This window comes from Dermacentor andersoni, chromosome 1, assembly GCF_023375885.2.
Source record: "Dermacentor andersoni chromosome 1, qqDerAnde1_hic_scaffold, whole genome shotgun sequence".
NCBI lineage: Eukaryota > Metazoa > Arthropoda > Arachnida > Ixodida > Ixodidae > Dermacentor > Dermacentor andersoni.
The window spans coordinates 200,595,675-200,615,873 of NC_092814.1; the positions used below are offsets into that span (position 1 = coordinate 200,595,675).

General features: G+C 45.2%; 1 protein-coding gene across 8 annotated transcripts in view; it reads right to left on the reverse strand.

Moving 5' to 3' along the window:
• The window catches only part of Tet (Ten-Eleven Translocation (TET) family protein), a 223,234-nt gene that overhangs the window by 60,548 nt on the left and 142,487 nt on the right, over positions 1-20,199 (reverse strand). For 3 of the 8 annotated variants that reach the window (XM_050194805.3, XM_050194804.3, XM_055062961.2), the window contains exons 3-4: positions 15,038-15,115; positions 13,933-14,085 (exon numbers count right to left, since the gene is read on the reverse strand). In XM_050194805.3, coding sequence (XP_050050762.1) covers positions 13,933-14,085; positions 15,038-15,115 — 231 coding nt within the window. Of the gene's footprint in view, positions 1-6,571; positions 6,663-13,932; positions 14,086-15,037; positions 15,116-15,209; positions 15,338-20,199 lie in introns of those variants that run through there. The other 5 variants (XM_055062964.2, XM_050194808.3, XM_055062963.1 and 2 more) reach the window with 5 other exon arrangements.

Below are 20,199 nucleotides of genomic sequence, written 5' to 3' on the forward strand. Positions count from 1 at the left end.
CTCTTTCCCCCCAAAATTGTGGCTGTCTTGAAGCACTTTGCTAGGTGTTACATGCAACCTGAACCAAGCTTTAAAGGGCCCCTGAAACAGTTCGGACAAATTTTGTAGACGTGTAGGGTACAGCTTAAGTAGAACATTCGCACCACAATTTAAGTGAAGTGTTACGTATGAATGCAGCTACAAGCGATTAAAAGTTACCCTCCTCCCTAGCCATGCTTTTCATCAACTCGTTCGCCGAGCGATCGGGGCTAAGCTCCGCCTTCACTGGTTCTGCGTCACGATGCGACGTCACATCGTCCACTTCCGGTTGTTTTGGAGCCTGCCCCCGCCCGCGAGAAACCTCCCCGCTAGCTGCTTGGCCGTCGACCCCAAGTGAGAGCTATCGAAGCAGCGTGCGTTGCGAGCATTCTGTCGTATCGCCGAACGTATCTCGTATTCCGGTAATCGCACACTACCTGAATATTTCAACTGAACGATGGAGGCATAAACTCAAGCTGATGAAGGAACGTTAGCGTAGACGTACGTGAGCTGCCTGATCGGTCTCCGCAGTCGAGCCACCCATTGGCGCAGAGCTTAACCAGCCAAAGAAAGAGCTAATATTGCTCTAACCAAGTGTAAATGTTTTTAAACATTTACAAAACAACATGTTAACTATTACACTCCTGCGAAAAATTTACACCAGCAGCAAAGAAGAATACATTTTGTTACTGCTACTGTGTGTGGTTGAGCTCTATGCCACCAGGTGGCTGCACCGTGCAGACCGTTCACGTTTGCGCGTCGTTTCATCCCCTGAACGACAAGCAAGGGGACAGGGACAGGCCCTGTCCCCTTGCGCTTGCGTTTACCCTAATACCGGACTCACGAAACGAAACGCTATTGCATTCTACTGGTGTAAAGTGACGGCCACAATCGCACGAATCCTGGCGCCGATTGCATATCGGCAGTCCGATGCGCTGCAGCCAGTCCGCTCGTCTACTGGCTTGCAGAGGCACACGATGTCGCAGCTTGACATACTGCCAGTCGCTACGTTTGCAGTCCACAATGCAACAAAGTCGAATCATAGCGCTCGCGAAAAGACAAACCGACACTGACGGCGGAGCTCTTGTCAAAGATGGAGCACGTTGTAACACAAGCAGACGACACTTGCTATGTGCCGGAAGTGCTTAAGTGTACTGAAAAATTTTACTTTCTTTTTATAAAAACAAATTAACTAACATTCCAACTATTACGAACATCATTTGTTTACCATAAAGTTTGAAAAATTATTGATCATGCACCCTGGTCAGCTAATCGGATAGCTCGCCCCACTGACGTCATATGGGTGATTTCGGTCATATGGGTAGGGGCGGCTTAAAATTCTGCCGAGCAGTGTGCTGCGATCGGCAGCAATGTGCATTTTTAAAGCCTTATAATAAATTACACGCTTTACGAAGGGCACTTAGATGTGTCAATTAATGATCAGAAGGACCTACTCTAACGACCCAGTACGTTTGTAGAAAATCGTCAAAATCATTTCAGGGTCCCTTTAAGCACAAGCAGTAAATATCATAGGCGAATAACACCAAGGCATGTTTTTAGTAGTCATCCTGAGAAATTCCGAATATTTCTTGAAGTGCAATTAGTTTGCTAATTAGTTTTGAATATTGGTTTTAGGTAATCTGACCAGATTCCTCCGACGATGGGGGGGGGGGGGGGGGGGGGAACACAGCTGTGCTTAAACGCCAGAAAGGTGCACACATTCCAGCGCGGCCTCTTGCTCAGAGATTAAAGCAAGTTTTGTATATGTGAAGGGAGAATGTTTTCCAAGCTATTCAGTAACCATGCACTAGTGTTTAGACATTATTTCTCGTGCTTCGAACACCACAGCAAGATGGCATGAAGACGTGTAGTGCTCAGTGTGCTTGGGCTTGGCTTAAGCTCGTTAGCCAATCCATTGAGAAGTCCATTGTAGATGGATCAAGAACACATACAAGCCATAAGCAGCCGTGTGTTCTAAGAAGGGTGCGATCTTATAACGGCTCAGAAAGCAAACCGTTTACTTGCCCTCATGTGATTAAAATCGCACTTTCATCAGCAGAAGTAGCATTCACACCAATCATGCGAGGAGAGTGGATGGTTCGCTTTCCAAATAGTTTAAGATCTCAGGCGCTGCTTCCAGACTTTTAGTAGTGTTTCACTTTGCCGCCTGCCTCTCAAGCGTTACTGAAGGTGGCACCACCATACCTGACAAAGTGAAGAGCTGATTCGACACCACAGGACAAGCATTTTATGACAACTCGGAGTCCAGACGTGCCAAAGCAGGATGAAACACCACCCCACACATAAGCCGCGGGACAGTGGGACCACAGCCGTAAAAGCGGGGCATGTCCCCCTTAATCGGAATTTGCTCACCTTAGCCTTAGAGCATAAATTGCATTTCAAATATTGTAAAATACTGTAAACATATTGTACAGCACGGTGCATTTTTCTAAAGGTATTCAATAAGCTCTTTGCCTTCTATGTGAACAGATGCCACATCAAATTTAAACCTACTCCAGTATATGGAGTAAAAGGCATTAATTAACCCTTTCAGTGTCACTGACGTACTGGTATGTTTCTACGTTTCTGTCCCACCATGTCACAGACGTACCTGTACATTCTCTACTCTCTACTGAGGACTACACTAAGAGAGCATTTGCAATATCCGTGTCATTTTTCCCTTTTACATGGCCAAAATTAAACTCTTGTGTTCGTTTTAAAATATCCGAGAAAAAAAAATGGCCAACCCTTCGCCTATTGGAAAATGGAGGTAAGCAAAGCTTGTCCTGCGTGCACCTGACCTGCGTCATGGTTAAGTAGCCCACAGGTAATGGTGCCGAATAGCTTCAGCCTCCCGCTCCCTCAGCTGGGGATCTTCTCGTTGCTGTCGGATTGCCTGGGCTCAGCCAGCTCTAATGCTGGATCGGCGTGCCCTTTCACGGGCAAGTTCTTGCCGCTACTCGTCAAAGGCTACCAGTGCCTTGGGGGAACACACAAGGCATGACCATCCCAGCCGTTTTCCAAGAATGAACTCAACGGAAACGGCTCCGATTGGTTGCACGCGTAGTGTGAGCGCATGCCTATGCAGCTGAAATCCTTGCTAATGGCTCGCGCTCAGGCGCCAGCGCAGCTGTCAATTCATCAAACCGCCCTTTCCCACAGCTGCTCTGCTCTGGGAGCAATTGTATTTCTTTTCTTTTTTTTTTGCATCACCACAACGCCACCGAAACTTGTTCGCCAATACAAGCTTCGCTTGAAAAGCCAACACAGAGGGTGTGTACCATTCAAAAAACCCGACACTGATAGGGTTAAATAATTAGTTCTTGAAGTTCTTGTTTTATATTTCTATCTGTGAATTTTTTAAAGTCGATATTTAGTGGAACCTTGGCAAGAAAGAATGCTATCAGTAAACACCTGTTCTACTAATATTGGATACATAAAATTAAGCATAAACTCCACATTATATTTCAAAATTGAGTTTACATAAATGTCACTACCTCTAAGACTTGTTTAGCACTTTTATTGGTAGCCAAATTTAGTGAAGTGTGACACTAGTGCATAGCAAGTTGTGATGCACAGATTGATTGCCTTAAACAAATATTTCAATAGAGCCTTGGGCATTGTCCGAATCGAGTAAATGCTTTGACTCGGAAGCTAAGGGTACCAACTACAAACCAACTCTTGGCACAAACTTCTTCCTTTACTTAAGTTCATGTAGTCTCTAAGCACAATCATAAAGCAACTGACTTCATAAAGCAAGTCAAATTAGGTACTGAAAACTGGTACGACCTAAAAGGATGAGATAGATGAATCATGTGATTTTAGTAATTTTTTTGCGATGTAGCTCGACATTTTTATTCTTTCGGCTACATGTGATTATATTATGAAATTTCTTTCTTAAATCATCGCATCAAGCTGAAGTTAATTTGCACCAATTCTGCATTTAAAGGTGATTATAGTGCGATGAAAGTGGACAGCGTGACAAAAATTGGCACAGCTGGAATTTTGCAGTTCAACCCCCAGAGTCATTTTGACCATGCAGTGATAATATGAGTGAAATTATAAGCAAAACTGATGTGACAAGTCAATTTTTAAGGCTGCGCAGTTGCTGCAACAATTAGCAAGAGTTATAAAGCCATTGTTTGGCACAATAACTATAGCTGGATCGGCGCGCTGGCAAAACGCAAATGAATGGCAAAGCGTAAACCAATATACAGCAAGGTCTACCCAAAGTGTTGCAGACAATAAATGAAAGTCATTTCTCCTGCACCACACAAGCTTCAGAGACTTGCTAGTGGTAGCACTCAGGGCTATAAAGTACTTGACAGCATCGTTCAAAGCAATGTGTTTTTCTCTTAAACTACATAAATCTCTTGAATGATTTCCAAATCAAAGTATTTGGCTTGAGAATTCAACACAAAATTTTTACAGTCAACTATGGTCCCCTATACAGGGAGACACTGCTATATATTGAATCCTTCCTGCTTGCCAAAAAAAAGATCACATGCATATAGTTCCCCAACAGCTTCAAGTCAGCATTAGAATATTCAGAATTAGTTTCAATATACAAAGTCCCAATGTTCTTAATATTCATGATCTAGTCAATTAGAAAATTTTATTATTCAAACAACTCTACATTTTTGTATTCTTTAGCATAAAATAGCTTTGTCTCAAGCTCAATCAGGTAATCATGCGTTTTTCTAATGAAAATTGCAGCATTTTCTTTTTTCTCTTAATCAGCACAAGCAGGTCTTCAGAGTTGTAAACACTTTTGAAAGTGCATTTCATAACTATGCAGAGCTAAGCAGGCTATCTTCCCTTGAAATATCTTGCTCGTATCACAAACAAATGAGATGCGACAAATTGGTGGCACAGAGATACCTTCATGTTAACACTTTACTAATGCAAACATGAGGCAGCTAATTTTCTTTTTTTCTTTGTGCGCTTCTGTGAGTCAATGTTCATAAATTTAAATTTGATGTGGGTGAATATCAACTTTTTTTAACATGATTCAAATACGAATAGCAAGTATTGAATAGTCTAATTCAGATGCATATATTTATAGCCGGAATACAATGCCTGTACCGACTAGTGCAAACTACTGGTACAAGGGATCAGCTTTAAACACAAGATCACTAGTTGTAAAATAAAAAAGTGCACAATAGCCTCCCAACATCTTTAGTCTGGTTGCAAACAGGCTTTCCAAGAATGAATGGCTGCTGTATGACTAGCTTTCCAAAAATATTAAATGGTTGTTGTGGGGAAATAAAGAAAATGCTGCTGAAGGACTTGTGTGCCATAGGCACATCTAAAAGAGGCTGTTGCAAGGAAAACACTGGCCGTAGCATAAAAGATAAAACTGCCACATGAATACACTGCCAAAAACACTGAGAGACTACACGCAAAATCACAGGACATCATCTAAAGTTCTGCTGCAAAATTGAAAACAAAGCTTGCATTACCTATCTTGTTTTTGCACTGTTTCGAAAGCTTTTGTTGTTTCACTTATGATAATTTGTGTACTTTGTTTAGCAGGCAGAGAACAGTAACCGAACTGTACCAGTCAATTGCTGCTAAATATTTCGTTTAGTTTTGATTAGAAAATACTGAATAGTGCCCTTTTGAATACAAATAGTATTCTGTTCGCATTCGAAACTTCGAATTTTCACCCGCCCTTTGTTATAATTATTTAAGAATTGCATGAATTGCATAAGTTGCATGAAAGGCATCCAAAGAAAAAAAGCCTATGAAAAGGATTGCCTCACATCGAACCAAGATCTCTCGGCATGACATGATGAATGCTTCTCTAATAGCTTCACCACTCATTGAAAAAGTATGTCATTAGCAATTTGGGACAAAATGGGAAAGTGGGTTTCAGCTAACCTAAGATGGCAAAAGGAGCAAGCCAAATGCGCAATTTATAGAAACACCCTGAATGTTAAATAACAATTTCTTTGCACATAACGTCACAACTATCTCTTGATGTCTCAACATTTCATGCAATACACTGCAGTATTCTATGACGTTTTGCACTTCAGGCTTCCTAGGCCAGCTGTGCCATTTTTTACCTGGAGGTCATACAAGAGCAGATGACACAGTGAGCAATTTGTAATGTAACAGCCAGGCCATTGCACAATATGTTTCTGTTGCCGTCAGAGTCCTTCAATATCTTTTTTTCACTGATCTTAATACTACAGATGAAGCCAGGTCACTTGCTGCCCTCTGCTTAGCGATAGTGCTGGTCAAGACAAGTTTTGTTGCCAAACTTCTTATTGTACCAGTTTTTGAACACAATTTAGTGAGCACCACTTTCTTTATTCCCCTATGTCGTCTTCTGGTACTGCATTTAAAGAACTCCATTCATCAACTATACTTGCCACTCTACTGTCACTGACCACATACAAAACTTTATACGTTAATAGAGAGCAATAAAATACAAGAATTCTTGAATAATCTGCAGAAAAATAAACCTGTTTTTAATTGGCGCACTTCCCAAACACAGTTAATAGTGCTTGCAATGTCAGAGTGGTTTAATGGTCACTACAGATCGTACTGAATCAATGTCTGAAGTCCATGCTCTGCTGCTGGTTATGGATGAGCTGTGCTGGTGGTCATCAACTACACGCCCCATTTTTGACTGTTGTCTGTAACACGGTAACAGAGCACCTTATTCAGTTGCTTGCACACAAGTTAGCTGCCGCCAACCAATAAAAACCACCCTTCAATAAACACTGCACACTGTCACAGTCACTTTGGGTCACGGTCACTTTGGGTCAGGGTAAATTACAGTCAGTATAAGTTGTGTAATTAAACAACAGTTTATATTACAGAAGCTTTGATGGTCTATTAGTGCCTGAAAATAAACTGCCAATTGTTTTAGTTGTAGGAAAACGATACACTAGAAACCTCAGTATAGCTATGATATGGCAAGGTAACTCTATACAGGGTGTTTCAGCGAACACTTTCAAAAATCTTTAAAAGTTGCCAGTGGCAGATATAACAATTCTGGTTCATGAGCTGGTCTACTCGAAGCGGCAGACAATACTTGCAGAAAAAATTGAGATGCAAAATCGATTAATTAAAAAAAGTCTCCTTTAAAAGTCTCTTTTAAAGGTTGCCACAGGCAACCTTTAAAAATTTTTGAAAGTGTTCACAGAAACACCCTGTATATGGAGTTGGAGTTTATTTCACCACAGTGATTCAATGTTTACATATTCATACATGAGGCAAAGATACAATGTGTGGTGTGGAATGCGGGAAAAAAGCTGCGACATAAACGCAGCTTGACTGGCCCCACATCCCAGCAATACAAGGCAGAAAAGTGACAGCATTTGTAGTCATGGAAACAAGTAAACAGACACATAAATACATAGTGAAATTGGTACAGTAAGGAAATATAGTTATACAAAAACGAAAAAGGCATAAAAATTTGTACTCCTCGAGAAGACAAAAAAAAGAAAAGGAATGGTAAAAATGCAGCATCTCATGCCGCATTTTTTGCACCAAGACAACACATCAAGAAGTACATCATGTCAGTAAAAAAGGTTGGACATATCCTGTCGCGAAAGAAGGCGTAATCGCTCAAATGAAAAATTGAACTTTTTTAGTATGTGGGGGAGTGAATATTTCAGCATTTGGAGACCATAGTTTGTTCGGCATCGAGGAACCTTCCAATGATCGCTCTGTCTAGTAGGTCGAGACGAGGTGCTGCGCTCTAAGCATGCTATGGAGGTAAGATTATTATTTCCTTTGTTAAATTCAGTTTTCAAGGACACTAATAAACAATATTCATACATGTTATCAAATCTTAATACTTTGAATTTGTTGAATAAAGACGAGGTATGTGCATTATATTCGGCATTTGCTATACAACGTAATGCATTTTTTTGAAGCGCGAGTAATTTTTGCTTAGATTGCAGGGTGCCAGTGCCCCACACCAAAAGACCATAGCGTAGCTGTGAACAAAAAAGCGTGTTATAGATAGTTAACATCTGAGTAGTCGGCAGAAATGATTGACATCTCCTAAGCATGCCTAGTGCCTTACTTAGCTTTTTTCTTACAATTTCACTATGGGAATCCCATAACATGTGTTCGTGAAAAATTATTCCCAATGCTTTAGCTGTCGAAGAAAAATCAATCGCGGAACCATTCAGGTATAGCTTTGAAGTAGCTGTGTACGTTGTTCCCTTCGATCGAAACAGAACAGCTTTGGTTTTTAAGCAGTTGATTTGTAGGGAGTTTACGGTCGACCATGCATACAAGTCACCTAGTGTCGCGTTTGGTGCTGAAATAGTCATTTGCGTCTACACCTGTGAAAAACAAGGAAGTGTCATCCGCATATATGACATATTGGATTGTCTGGTTTATGTTTGTAATGTCGTTGATATAAGTAATGAAAAGTAGTGGCCCCAATATACTACCTTGAGGTACACCTTGAGCAACTTTTTGCAAGGACGATTGTTCTGTGTTTATACTTACACACTGTAGCCTATTGCTCAAATAACTGGCAATTAAATTCAGTGCAGTGCCTCGGATGCCGTAATAGGGTAATTTTTGTAAAAGGGTATTGTGATTGATCCGGTCAAAGGCTTTAGAGAAGTAAACAAATATACCTAGTGTAAGTTTCCTGTCCTCTATAGTGCCTAATATAATTTCCTTTTGTCGTAGCAATGCTACCTCTGTCGACAGCCCTGACCTAAAACCGTACTGAGCCGGCGCAATTACCGAGTGTTTTGTAAGGAAATTCGATAATCTCAAGAATATTAGTTTTTCTATGGGCTTTGAAAACAACGGTAGAACGGATATGGGCCTATTGTTTTTTAAATCATTTTTGTCTCCCCCCTTAAACAGTACTGTAACTTTTGCATGCTTCATACGTTGTGGGAAAATACCTGTGCCTAAAATGAGGTTATAAATGTATGTTAAAGGGACGACTAATATATCTATAACAAAACAGATTGGAGCGTTCTTCAAACCGTCAATATCTTCCGATTTACTTTTCTTGAGTTTTTTGAAAACGCACATAACCTCATATTCATCTGTTGGGGAAAGATAAACCGACGAAGCTATTTGTGGGGCGGACATGTAATGTAGTGCAGTGGTGTCACTGACGCTGTCTACCGACGAAGTAAGGTGATTATTAAATTTCTCAGCCAACGCTTTGCCCCTGTATGTTCGATCCCCCTCAGTTATCTCTTCTACAGTAAAATTAGCTTTATGTAATGTGGTAATTGAATTTAATTTGCTCCACATCTCCTTAACCCCTGCAACACACTCGAACATGCAGGAATAATAGTTGCGCTTCGCTATTTTCATAAGTTTAGTTAAATTATTTCTATACTTCCTAAACGAATCCAATGTGTCTGGATCGCGATTTTTCTAGAATAGTTGATACATGCCATTTTTCTTATTAATCATTTTTAACAGCTTCTTTGTGACCCATGGTTTCCGTGAACATTTCGACTTCTTTATTTCTTTATAGGGAAAATATCGCTTGTAGATACGGGAAATTATCTCCGTAAAATTGTCATATTGCCCGAGTGCTTCCGCTGAGCTCGGAGTATAAAACTTGCCTTACAATGTCATGCAGTCAGCTTGTGGGCTGAATGCGAACTGTTATGAGCAATTGAATTTGTGAGCAGAAATTGGGGTTCACAGCAAGGCCAAGTCACAAATATAATGTTAGTATACTAGAAATAACACATTTGAAATAGCAAAAAGAAATAAATATATTTTTAACTGACATAAAAGGACACGAAATGTATGCCCTCTGTCCAATGTACCACTCTTCAGTGGGCTGATCAGTTAGCGGAAACTCAAGAATACAAGCATGAGTGTCCTTTATTTCTTAGCAATCCAGTAATCCTTCTGTGACACTGCATCAAAATGAATTTCCACAAAGTTAGCATGATCTCCTGTGGCACACGAATATAATGCAGTAAGCAAACATGGAAGATTGACTAATAACCACAAAGTAAATTATATATTCAGCAAGGAGAGGGAGCCTCCAACTACTGTGTCATACTTTGCAACTGCTTGGCCATGGCATTTTCATCCAGCCATGACACAAACATTGCAGCCATTAGCTCCAAGCAATATTTTTCACCCAGTGAAAAGAAAAGGGATGAGGATCTAACCATCCCATTATACATTCATGGAATCTGTAGCTGTGTTAAGGAATAAACTGTGCATGTACTTGTAGAGGTGTTGGAAAATAGCCCAAAGATAAGCAAATCAACAACTGGGTTGCCAGCTCTCAATTCCTAATGAAAAAAATAATCAGCATTTTCTTAGCAATCTGCCACCCTACTCATGCCATGAAGGGATACCAATTCATCGCTAAATGCACTAGCATGCCATTTGTAGCAAACCTAGAATTGAAATGTGATATTGCTTAAGCAGATGTAACTACTCCACATAACTGACACTCAAGCAATATTTACTTTCCAAGTTTGCCAAACTGAACTTCAAAGTAATAAAATAGCACTATAATTCGACAACAGCAGTATGCTAGTAATTTTGCAGGAAAAAAAAAAAGAGTGCCTTTTTGGACACAATCATATTGTGTTGCACCCTTTTATTTTCCACAAGAATTTCTCAGATTAATAGCAAGGACGTGCATAACATATAAATGTGGGTGGAAGCAATGCAGATTACCTCATTTTGGTCTTTAAGCGATTCATGTACAACTAACATAGTGAACAGATCCATAAAGGGTAATACCAAAGTGTTGCCGTAATAGAAATAGCAGCAATGCAGTTTCCACTTTCATGTTCATTCTAGTCACTACACGTAACTGCTTTTTTTCTTTTTTTCATCCTACACATAAGCAACAGTGATAAAAAAAATCATGTTTCCCCAACTACATGTTGCAGACTTGTTCCTTAGTGTAATTTGGCATTAATCATATTAACAGGGGGTCCTGTGCACATCCATTCACATGTAAAATGGAACTGTGCTCAACTTTTAAATATAAATTTAAATGCTTTCAAGAGATTCTTTGTTGAATGCAGCCACAAATAATAAGCAAGGCGCTTCCATTCCTGCATGAGGAACTTCAAACCACACGCATGTGCCATAACCGTTTGATGGGGCTTAACGCGACACTAAATAAAGAAAAAAACTGATTTGAGCTGTATTACTAAATTACGCTTGTACAATTAAAAAAAAGGCCACTGTTACCATGAAATGAGGCTTAACAAGCCAGAAATGAGGCAAAAATGAAAAGCAGGTGGCGACGCCGCCGCACAAGCTTGACGTGACGTCATGCATTTTGGCAGCATCTGCTCAGGCCTAGATAATTTTTTATTGGTATGGATTGACTACAATGCATTCGAAAAGAGCCAGAAGTTAAACTTTGCCAACATTGGGAACATTTAGTACCGTGCAAAAAACAGCCAGAATACGAAGAGGGGAAACAAATGCTTTAAAATCCATGACGTCACGCTGATGTACTGGCGCTGGGGTATCGGCGCGAAATTTAAAAACTAAAACGCCGACCATAAATTTTCTCTTTTAGTAATCAACTTTTGACAGCAGTGCTACCGTAAATACAATTTTCAACGACTACTTTATCAGTCTAAACTGATTGTGTTTTTTTTTAGTATCCATCAAAGGTGTACCGCCTTAACTTCTGTCCTCTTTTTTCCCCCTTTTTTTTTGCATTAACTCTTCAAACTATTGAAAGAAAAATCATTGTAAAGTGCAAGAGCCCACTAAATTTTGCTATAGTACTTGCGACACGCTGACTCGCGCCCTTCCTGCGATCGCAGGAACGCGAGCGCATACCGCCATACGAAACGCGCGCAGACGCTTGTTTACTTTCTTCATGGGCAACACCATGATACCTAGCCTTATTGCTACGCAACGTCGGGAAATTCGCTCTGTGCCATGACGTCACTATAATCTTGATGACGCCAGCTCTGGAATTTCGAGACGAACTCTAGCATCGCATTAACATACTTCATAAGTATTTCACAGTTTGCGCATTTGCTAAGCGCCATTATTTCACGTGCTTCGTCATCCTTACACAACCTCGCAAATAAGTGCCTGCACTCCTTTAACGTCTCCAATTCTTCGTCTAGCTATGAGGTGCTGTGGTGCTTCGGAGTAGGCCGACCACCTGAGTTGTTACTAAATGTAAGCACACGAGCGCTTTTGCATGCCACCCCCATCGAATGCAGCCGCCGAGGCCGAGAATCGAACTCGCGGCCTCGCACTCGGCAGCAGAGCGCCACGACCACCACCGCCGCGGATGCGCGAGCAAAATGGATTACTTCGACTTGGCGCAGCATTTTACAAATACCGGAAAAGGACCTCCATGAGGGCGGAACGCGTTAGAAAAAGCTCAACAGGGGCTTCGTTCGCATGCTACATTTGACTCACTGATAATATATTATCTTCCTCCCAAATTTTGCCAGATAGAAGAAATGATAAACATTTTCCCGCTGTGCGGGACAACGTCAGAACAGCGTTTCGCTTTCTATACAGTCTAAAAAAAATTGTTTATGGTGTAGCGAGAGCGCATCGTTAAGGATACGCACGCAAAGAGGGTTATTGTTGGGGAAACAAGAATTTCAAGCGCTTGCTACACCATCTTTGGCGCACCCCAGTCAGTGTTCACAAACGTAAGCCATTGTCCGGCTTAAAATACCACAGCGCATTGTGCACTCCGCCATTGTAACGCCAAACAGGACGGTTAAGCCGGAAAGAGGGAGTGCGCATGCACGAGAAACGCTCCGTGCGTCTTAATCAGCAAACGCGCGCGGAAACAGCAATGTTGAGGCACGCGACCTTGTATGTACGGGGCATAAGAGAGATGAAATGCTGGGCCACGCCAGCCCTCCTCACTGCCGTGCAAGTACGATGCGATTCGCGTAAACCGCAGTGAGATATTCAGAAAACGAAGCACTACGCTTCGTCCTTGCTGCATTTTCCACACGGCATGAGAAAATACGTAATTAATTGTCGAAGAGAGCAATAACAAGCCGAGACGCAACAACAGGCGCGCTGGTTGGGAGTGCCAACACAAACGTGCGCATCACTGCACCTGCTTGCATTGTGTTCGACGAAAAAAATTTACACAGCTCGATGTGAATGTGCACTAAGTTCTTGGTTTGTTTTTTCTCTCTAACGATTACATGCAACGCAATAACGTATGCTTTGGTATCTCGCGTTTCCGGTGGGAGAGCAAGGAAAGCGGGAGTCGAGTGTGCCCTGCTGGGTCAGTTCAGCATGGGTACGTGCCCGGTGTGTCCCGCTTTCACATGGTCTCTACCATGGTACAGCAGAAAACAGTACGTAACTTGACAAGAATAAACGGTCCGAGCCGCAACGTAAAATGCTGCTTTAAGTACACCTTCAGTTGCATAACACGGCAGCGCTAAGAGACAATGCACAACTTCAGTAAGCACAACAAACGTTCCATTCTAAAGTCAGCGCTAATGAAATAAAATAGTACAATTAAGACAAACGGTTAATGAAGCGTGGTTAGCTCCATGCCAGCCGTGACGCGCGAAGCGCCGCACATCGGCAATGTAAACAGCAGTGGGTTAACCAACGACAGCATTGGCTTAAATTTGCAACGATCAACATGATCATATGCAAGCATACGCGATAAGCTGAGGAAAAAATAACACGAACACTGCGCACCTATAATGCTCAAGTAAAGCCACAACCTAACAGCCTTCGGTGAAAGCAACATTTAAGTTACGGCTTCACTTCCCGCTACAGGCACAGTGCGTGCAACAGAAACCCACCAAGGGAGGAGAGTTGTTAAAAAGCGTAAGGAGGGCGAGGGCCCCACTCGAAGGACGCGCTTGACCCCAAACAGCCACTCCCATATGTTGGCGCCCCACGCGGCGGCAGCGCTCGGTCGTGCGCCATCCAGAATACCCTGGCAGCTCAAAGACTCACCCCTGGGTGCCCGAGGTGTTCCGGCACTCCCTGCGGGAGGTACGGCGTCGTGGAGCCGTTCAGCGTCCTCCCGTTGAGATTATTTCTGCCGCCGGGGGACGACGCCATTCCGTCTTTTCCGGCAACCCCGCTTCCGCAAATGGCGCTCGCTACCTGCAGGCGGCGGCAGCACGTTGCTGGAGAACGCTGCAGCGATGACGCGCGCTCCGAGGCCCACCCGGCAAGGGCAACGCGGATGCGCGGTTCGTTCGCATACGACTCTCAAAAGGTAGCAACAAGGCTTGCCGCGTTCAACCCTTGGCACGCGCCTGCCGACGGAGCGGGCGGTGATGGCCGACGGACTCCCATGCGCGGCGGCGGCGGCCGACCGGAATTCGCGGGAGGCCTCGCGAGGGGGCGAGGACGGCCCGCGCTTCACTCACGTGCCACCTCGCAACAATCGGCGCGACGACATTGCGGAAGCCGGTCCGCACGGGCGCGCAGCGACAAGCCTGGCCGACGCTGGTCGACGCAGCAGGCGACACGAGGAAGACGCCATCAGCCGCACGGATCGAAAATATTGAAAATGGTGGCCGTTGTAAGGCGGGCGGAGGAGGAGGACGTACGAGAGGATGAAGGCGGGAACAATCGGAAAAGCGCCCGTTACCCTAGCAACCACGCCGATAGGGAAAGAGCTGCTGCTGCTGCGCCTCACGACGCACTTTTGCTCTTTAGTGTATTCTCCCTCAAAAATAATTGAGCAAAGGAAATCCTCGCGCTCCTTGGCGATACACATGATTTCGCGCTAGAATAACGTCATATCAGCGAAGGACGCATTCGCGATGCCGCGCGGCGCGCAACACTAGCCCGCAGGACACCTATGGATCTCTCTCGGCGTGGCGTCGCGCTCTATCCTAGATATGGAGCAAAAACGGCGCTCGCTGCCGCTTGTTACCACGAAGCTCTATATCGCGCACGTTGCATCCAAGCAATCAGACGGCCTCATGCTGCGCTCAAGTAGTTTTTAGTAAGCGTTCATGCCCGCTCATGCAGATCCCTGTGAGAAACTCGTGCAAACTACGTGCTCATGACCAACGCGTGCAAATGTACATGAATAAACGCTCACCTGTTGCATATTTTTATTTTCATCTGGTGTGCCCCGACGCCTTTCGTGCATCTGATGCATCATCTTCTCATAGCGCTCCTGCAAAGAAAAAGCAAACAGTTACTATGTGCTCTAATGACTCAGCGTAACAAGACTAAACAGAATCAAAGAGTAAAAAAAAAAGGCCGCATACTTCAATGTCGCGCTACACGAGTGCTTCGGAACAGACATCCTCGCATACTACCGCGATACTCTCCAATCGATCGGATATGGAATGAGCGGTACGACGAAATCTCGCTAACGGGGAAAAATAAAACTGCCGCTCGGGCCCGCGGGCACAGAACGCGGCCCCCGCAACGCTTTGTAAATGCGTGCCTAGGTGGCGCCACCATCCTATCGTTGCTTTAGGTCGAGCCGTTCGGCTCGGCTGCGCAGTACTCCTGTTCGTGCACGTGTTGAGGCGGTTGCCCGTTCGACATGCTCGGCCTAACACGGCCGAGTGTCGCGCTGCATATAGCAGCAGCGCAAGCGCGCTCCAACTTAGTAGTAAATGCCGAGCGCAACTAAAGAATGCATAGTAAATATACTCTGGAGTCAACCACCAGGCGGTAGTGAACACTAAGCGTCAATTAACACCTGACGTTTACGTAGCACAGCGTTAATGATAACTGAGAAACATCGTAAATGTAATTTTTGAACGCTTTTTTGGCGGTTTGCATTGCCTTTATTTTTGTTTTAAGCGAAGATCGGATACCCGAACATTTTCCTACGTGTTCCTGCCTTCGGCGTCACAAGGCGGAAAACTTATCACCAATGCACCATTGGAGCTGTTTTCGTACAGGTATGAGAGACGGGAGGTTACGTTAGGTAACCCATTAAACCCATAGAATGCATTACAGGCGTTACAGAACCTGCTTATAGTGCCAGCTGTACGTGCGCCAGCTAGTGCGCAAGTAGCCCTTATCAGGGGTGGTGGTAATGATATGCTAAAGCGTTGCGCACATTTACTCAAACATTTATATTTTCGACTATTTCAAACAGACGGCCGATGGGAGCTGCCTTTCGGCAACTAAAGAGCCCGCAGCCCGTTGTAGCCGCGTTTACATGAATGCGACAGCATCGTGTCGCATTTCCAACACTTGGCATCCATATAAAGCGGTGGCAATGAGCCAAGAAGCAATGAGCTAGACGGTGGTAGCTCGGAGCACCTCTAATACATGAGGTAGGTCGAGATGTCCCCTCACGCGGCGCACCGCACCATGGGAAAAGTGAAATGGCTGCTGTTGGGTGTCCTGCACCAGTAAGCGGCGGAATGCGATCGCTTATAACAGGCACAAACTGGTATGGGTCAGCGTGGCACGATCGACGCGCAGACGGTGCCGACTCCGACACCCCAAAAGTGCCGTCTTCAACCATGGCAGCCCGGAAAAGAATAAGTCGACAGATTTCCTTCATTATGTTTTGATAAGTAATTTTAATGCTGTAGCATTCAACGGTTTACCTTTGTGTGGATGGCCTTGTGTACACGAAAAGCGTGGTCACGAAATGTTGGCCGGCACCTCCATCACTGGACTGCACGGCGCTAACGACGCATAAGAGCGACTTGGTTCCGCAGCATCCGCGCGGAATTTCAAAACGTGATCATTTATTGTCAGTGTAGCGGCCGTCCAAACATTAAATTTATGCCACAAATTACACAATAATCAATGTTCACACCAGCTTGAGCAACGCAACGCAGACTTGTACAGACGTCCACTGTTGCGTACTTCAGGGTAGCGTACCGTACTGCTGCCGAGAAGTAGCGGCGCCTGCCTATCGAAGCTCGACCGACGTTACTTATTGGGTAGAGTGGCGTTGTCGGCGGGCTGCAGGCATACGGTAGACCATGGCGACGGAGCAAGGGCGAGACGATTTGCTAGTGTGAAACTTGCACGGTTTATTCAAAGGTAGTTAAAAGAAAATAAGAAGAGCATGAAGTATATAAAAGTACATTTCGGAGCCTTTTAAATAGGCTCTCTACAAGTGTGGGCGGGATCTTGCTTCCGTCGATGTCACGTGACAGGCACAGAGAGAGGGCCCCTCCTCCTGCATTACCGAGCAAGGAAAGGAGAAGTCTACCCTCATTTCGACGAATCCTGGTAGAAGGCCCTTTTGTGCGCAAGTTGCCTGACGTTGACCCTCGCAGGAGAAGTCAACCCTCTTTTCGACGAATCCTGGTAGAAGGCCCTTTGTGCGCAAGGTGCCTGACGTTAACCCTCGCAGGAGAAGTCAATCCTCTTTTCGACGAATCCTGGTAGAAGGTCGGGCGAAATTCCTGTCGCCACGTGGTGTCAGACGCCAACCCTAACACCACACGTCTGTCTAGAGCGCTCAAGCCACAATAGCTGTGTGGCCCGCGCGTCGTGTCTTCCGCTGTTGTCTCTCAAACCGGCCTGCAACACAGTCATACATATATGCGTGGTTTCGCATATGTTACCCTGCAGGGTAACAGTCCTGCAGCACCAGGAGTGTGATTCTATCGGTTAAACATATATTCTCAGGCAGACTTTCTGCATAAGGATAAACAATGGAAACGTGAAAAGGTTTTTAAAAAAATCTGTTTCCTCCAGTACTAAAATGTAAGATATATATATTATATATATATATATACAGTACGAGCGTCCACAATTTATTACGTAAGCTGCTACGTGGCTGCCTTTAGGAAAGCATGACTGAGGTATATGGGACCTATACTTGTCTCGTTTGGCGATGAGATAGTTGCGGTGCCCAATATCGTTTGCGTAATAACCGAGAAGGGAAGTATGACGCCTGTGACACAAGTGCGACGAATAATGTCACTTTAATATCTCCCCGGTGATCTGCGCTACGCTCACAAAGAAAAAATTAAAACAAAGGGAGGGGGAGGAGCACTGCAGCACCCGTCATACGTCTATAGCTGTAAAAACATGTAGACGGTGGGTGGCGTTGACGCGCGGCTAGTAGCCAAAACGTAGTTTCACAACATTTATAAAGACTGGCTCGCTACTAGCACCAGTAGTTTGTATGCAACTGTGCACGCACAACACGTCGCGCTGCAGCCCTTAAGCCCCGGAGACTGACACAGCCGGACCCAGAAAACGACCCCTGCGTTAAAGAAAATCAATGGGACGGACGGGCGAACGGAAACACTGACGCACCGAAAAATTGGGAGGCACAGAGAAGAGAATGGGCGAGTGATCCCCCAACGCTGGCAAATCGACGTTTCCTTCCCTAGGAGTCCGCGGCTCCTCGGGAGAGTTTCCCGTCCAGTCCGTTCACCGGGGTTAAGTAAAAATGGAAAAAAGGCTTAAGAAAGAACGGCAAGAGGGCGAGCATGTGGCGTAAGAAACGGAAGCGGAAATGAGGTCCCCGAAAATGTTCGCACAGCGCTCGACACCAGGAAGATACTTGGCTGACGGCGGGAGAGACGTTACGAGCCGGAAGGTCAGAAGCCGAGTGGAGAGAAGGTCAAGTTATTTCTCCTCTCCGCGCAGTTCTCCGGCCATGGGCGCACATTTTGCGAGAGGAATATCGATCAGAAATTCCGGAAACCGGCAGGTCTTCGCGCCTGGGCCTCCTCCGTCCCCATCACGTGGTCCGCGCTTTCGGCTGCACGCATTGTGGGTGTGCGAGATCGCGCCCCAATATAGGCGCTGGCGCGCCGCAGGGACAGCGCACGGCCCGTTCTCCAAAGTCTGCGGCACGGCACTGAAGGGACTTGGACATTCGATCGAGCAGTCCACCCCGGATCCCAAATATAAAGAACCAGGAGACACAGTGGAGAATTGGCGCAAATGCCGAAGGATCGGCCGCAAGTCGAGAAGGGACGGGAGAACTTAGTAGCGGCGCTTTCAAGGGGTTCTGCGCGGGAACCTCTGCAGAGCTCAAACTGTGCCAATAACTTCTTTTGCGACGATTTTAGCGCTGCCGGGAGAGTTAGGACAGCGCTTCGAGGTTGATGCTTCAAGGCACAGAGCATGAAGCGAGATGGTACACAAAGCAGTGAGCCAAGGCGACGCAAACAACGCCGTAGGATCAGCCAGGACAGAAGAGAAACATGCCTGCGCAGTAGGAAGCGTGTTCGGCCACACAAGCTTCCTATCGCTCTAGAGAGAAGCTTCACTTGATTGCTTTGGATTTTCCCCTCTTCTTCTTCTATTTATTTATTTATTTATTGAGCTTGCAGAAGGGGGCTGGGGGTTATTAACCAAGAACCGCGATGTTCGAACTGTTTTCGCGTAAACATGCCCACACACTTACTTCAGCACGTATACGGACAAAAACACATTTGCTTTCTTAGCGTGTCCGGACATCTAAAGCCCTATCTCTACTTAATATTAGAAAGGGATAGTGCGCTCGCTGCACCTGTGTGCACACAACGCAACCCCTAGCCGACACTCTCGGCCCATTCCAGGCTACAGCTCCTATCTGTCCCGCTGTCAGCCACACGCTCACGCTCTCTCTCTCTCTGTTACCCGATGCCCTGTTTCGCGACCTCCAATTCTTTCTTCTTTACCCCACATGTCCCAGACGGCGGGGTGCACTGCCCGTGACGTCATTTTGACGTCACGCGACAAGCCCGGCAGACCGCATGGAGGTATTTTCCCTGCTCCGGGGCGCCCCGGGCGAAACGGCGCGTTCTTCCTTTATTGTTGTTATTTTCCTTCACTCCCCTCTTTCTCTCTCGGGCAGCAGACCGACGGGCCGCGCTGTCTGCTGCCCCTACTTCCATCGCGCCTTTCCCCGATGCCGCCGCCACATGACGGCGCGCCCATTAAAAATGAGCGAGGCAGGACCGCCGCTAAGGCCGCTACACGAAAGCCCGGTACCACCACAGCAGCCGCGGGTAGGGAAAAAAAGAAGGCGGACCGAAGGGGGGCCCTGCGGTTACGATCGTCTCGACGCGCCCTTGTTTATGGGCAAGCCCGCTGAGAGAGTGCTGGGTGGTGTCGGTTGAGAACGGGAGTCCGTGCGCCGGAGAAAAAAATCTTCAAACGTAGAATTTTCGGCAGCGCGACACGCATGCGCAAGACAACAGGCGATGAGGAGCGCCACTGCTGCTCCGAAATGTTCAATAGCAGGCGGAGAAACAAGATTTGAAAACTGCTACGTGAAACCAGCAAAGAGACGAAATAACACTAAAAAAATAATAAACAAGAGAGAAA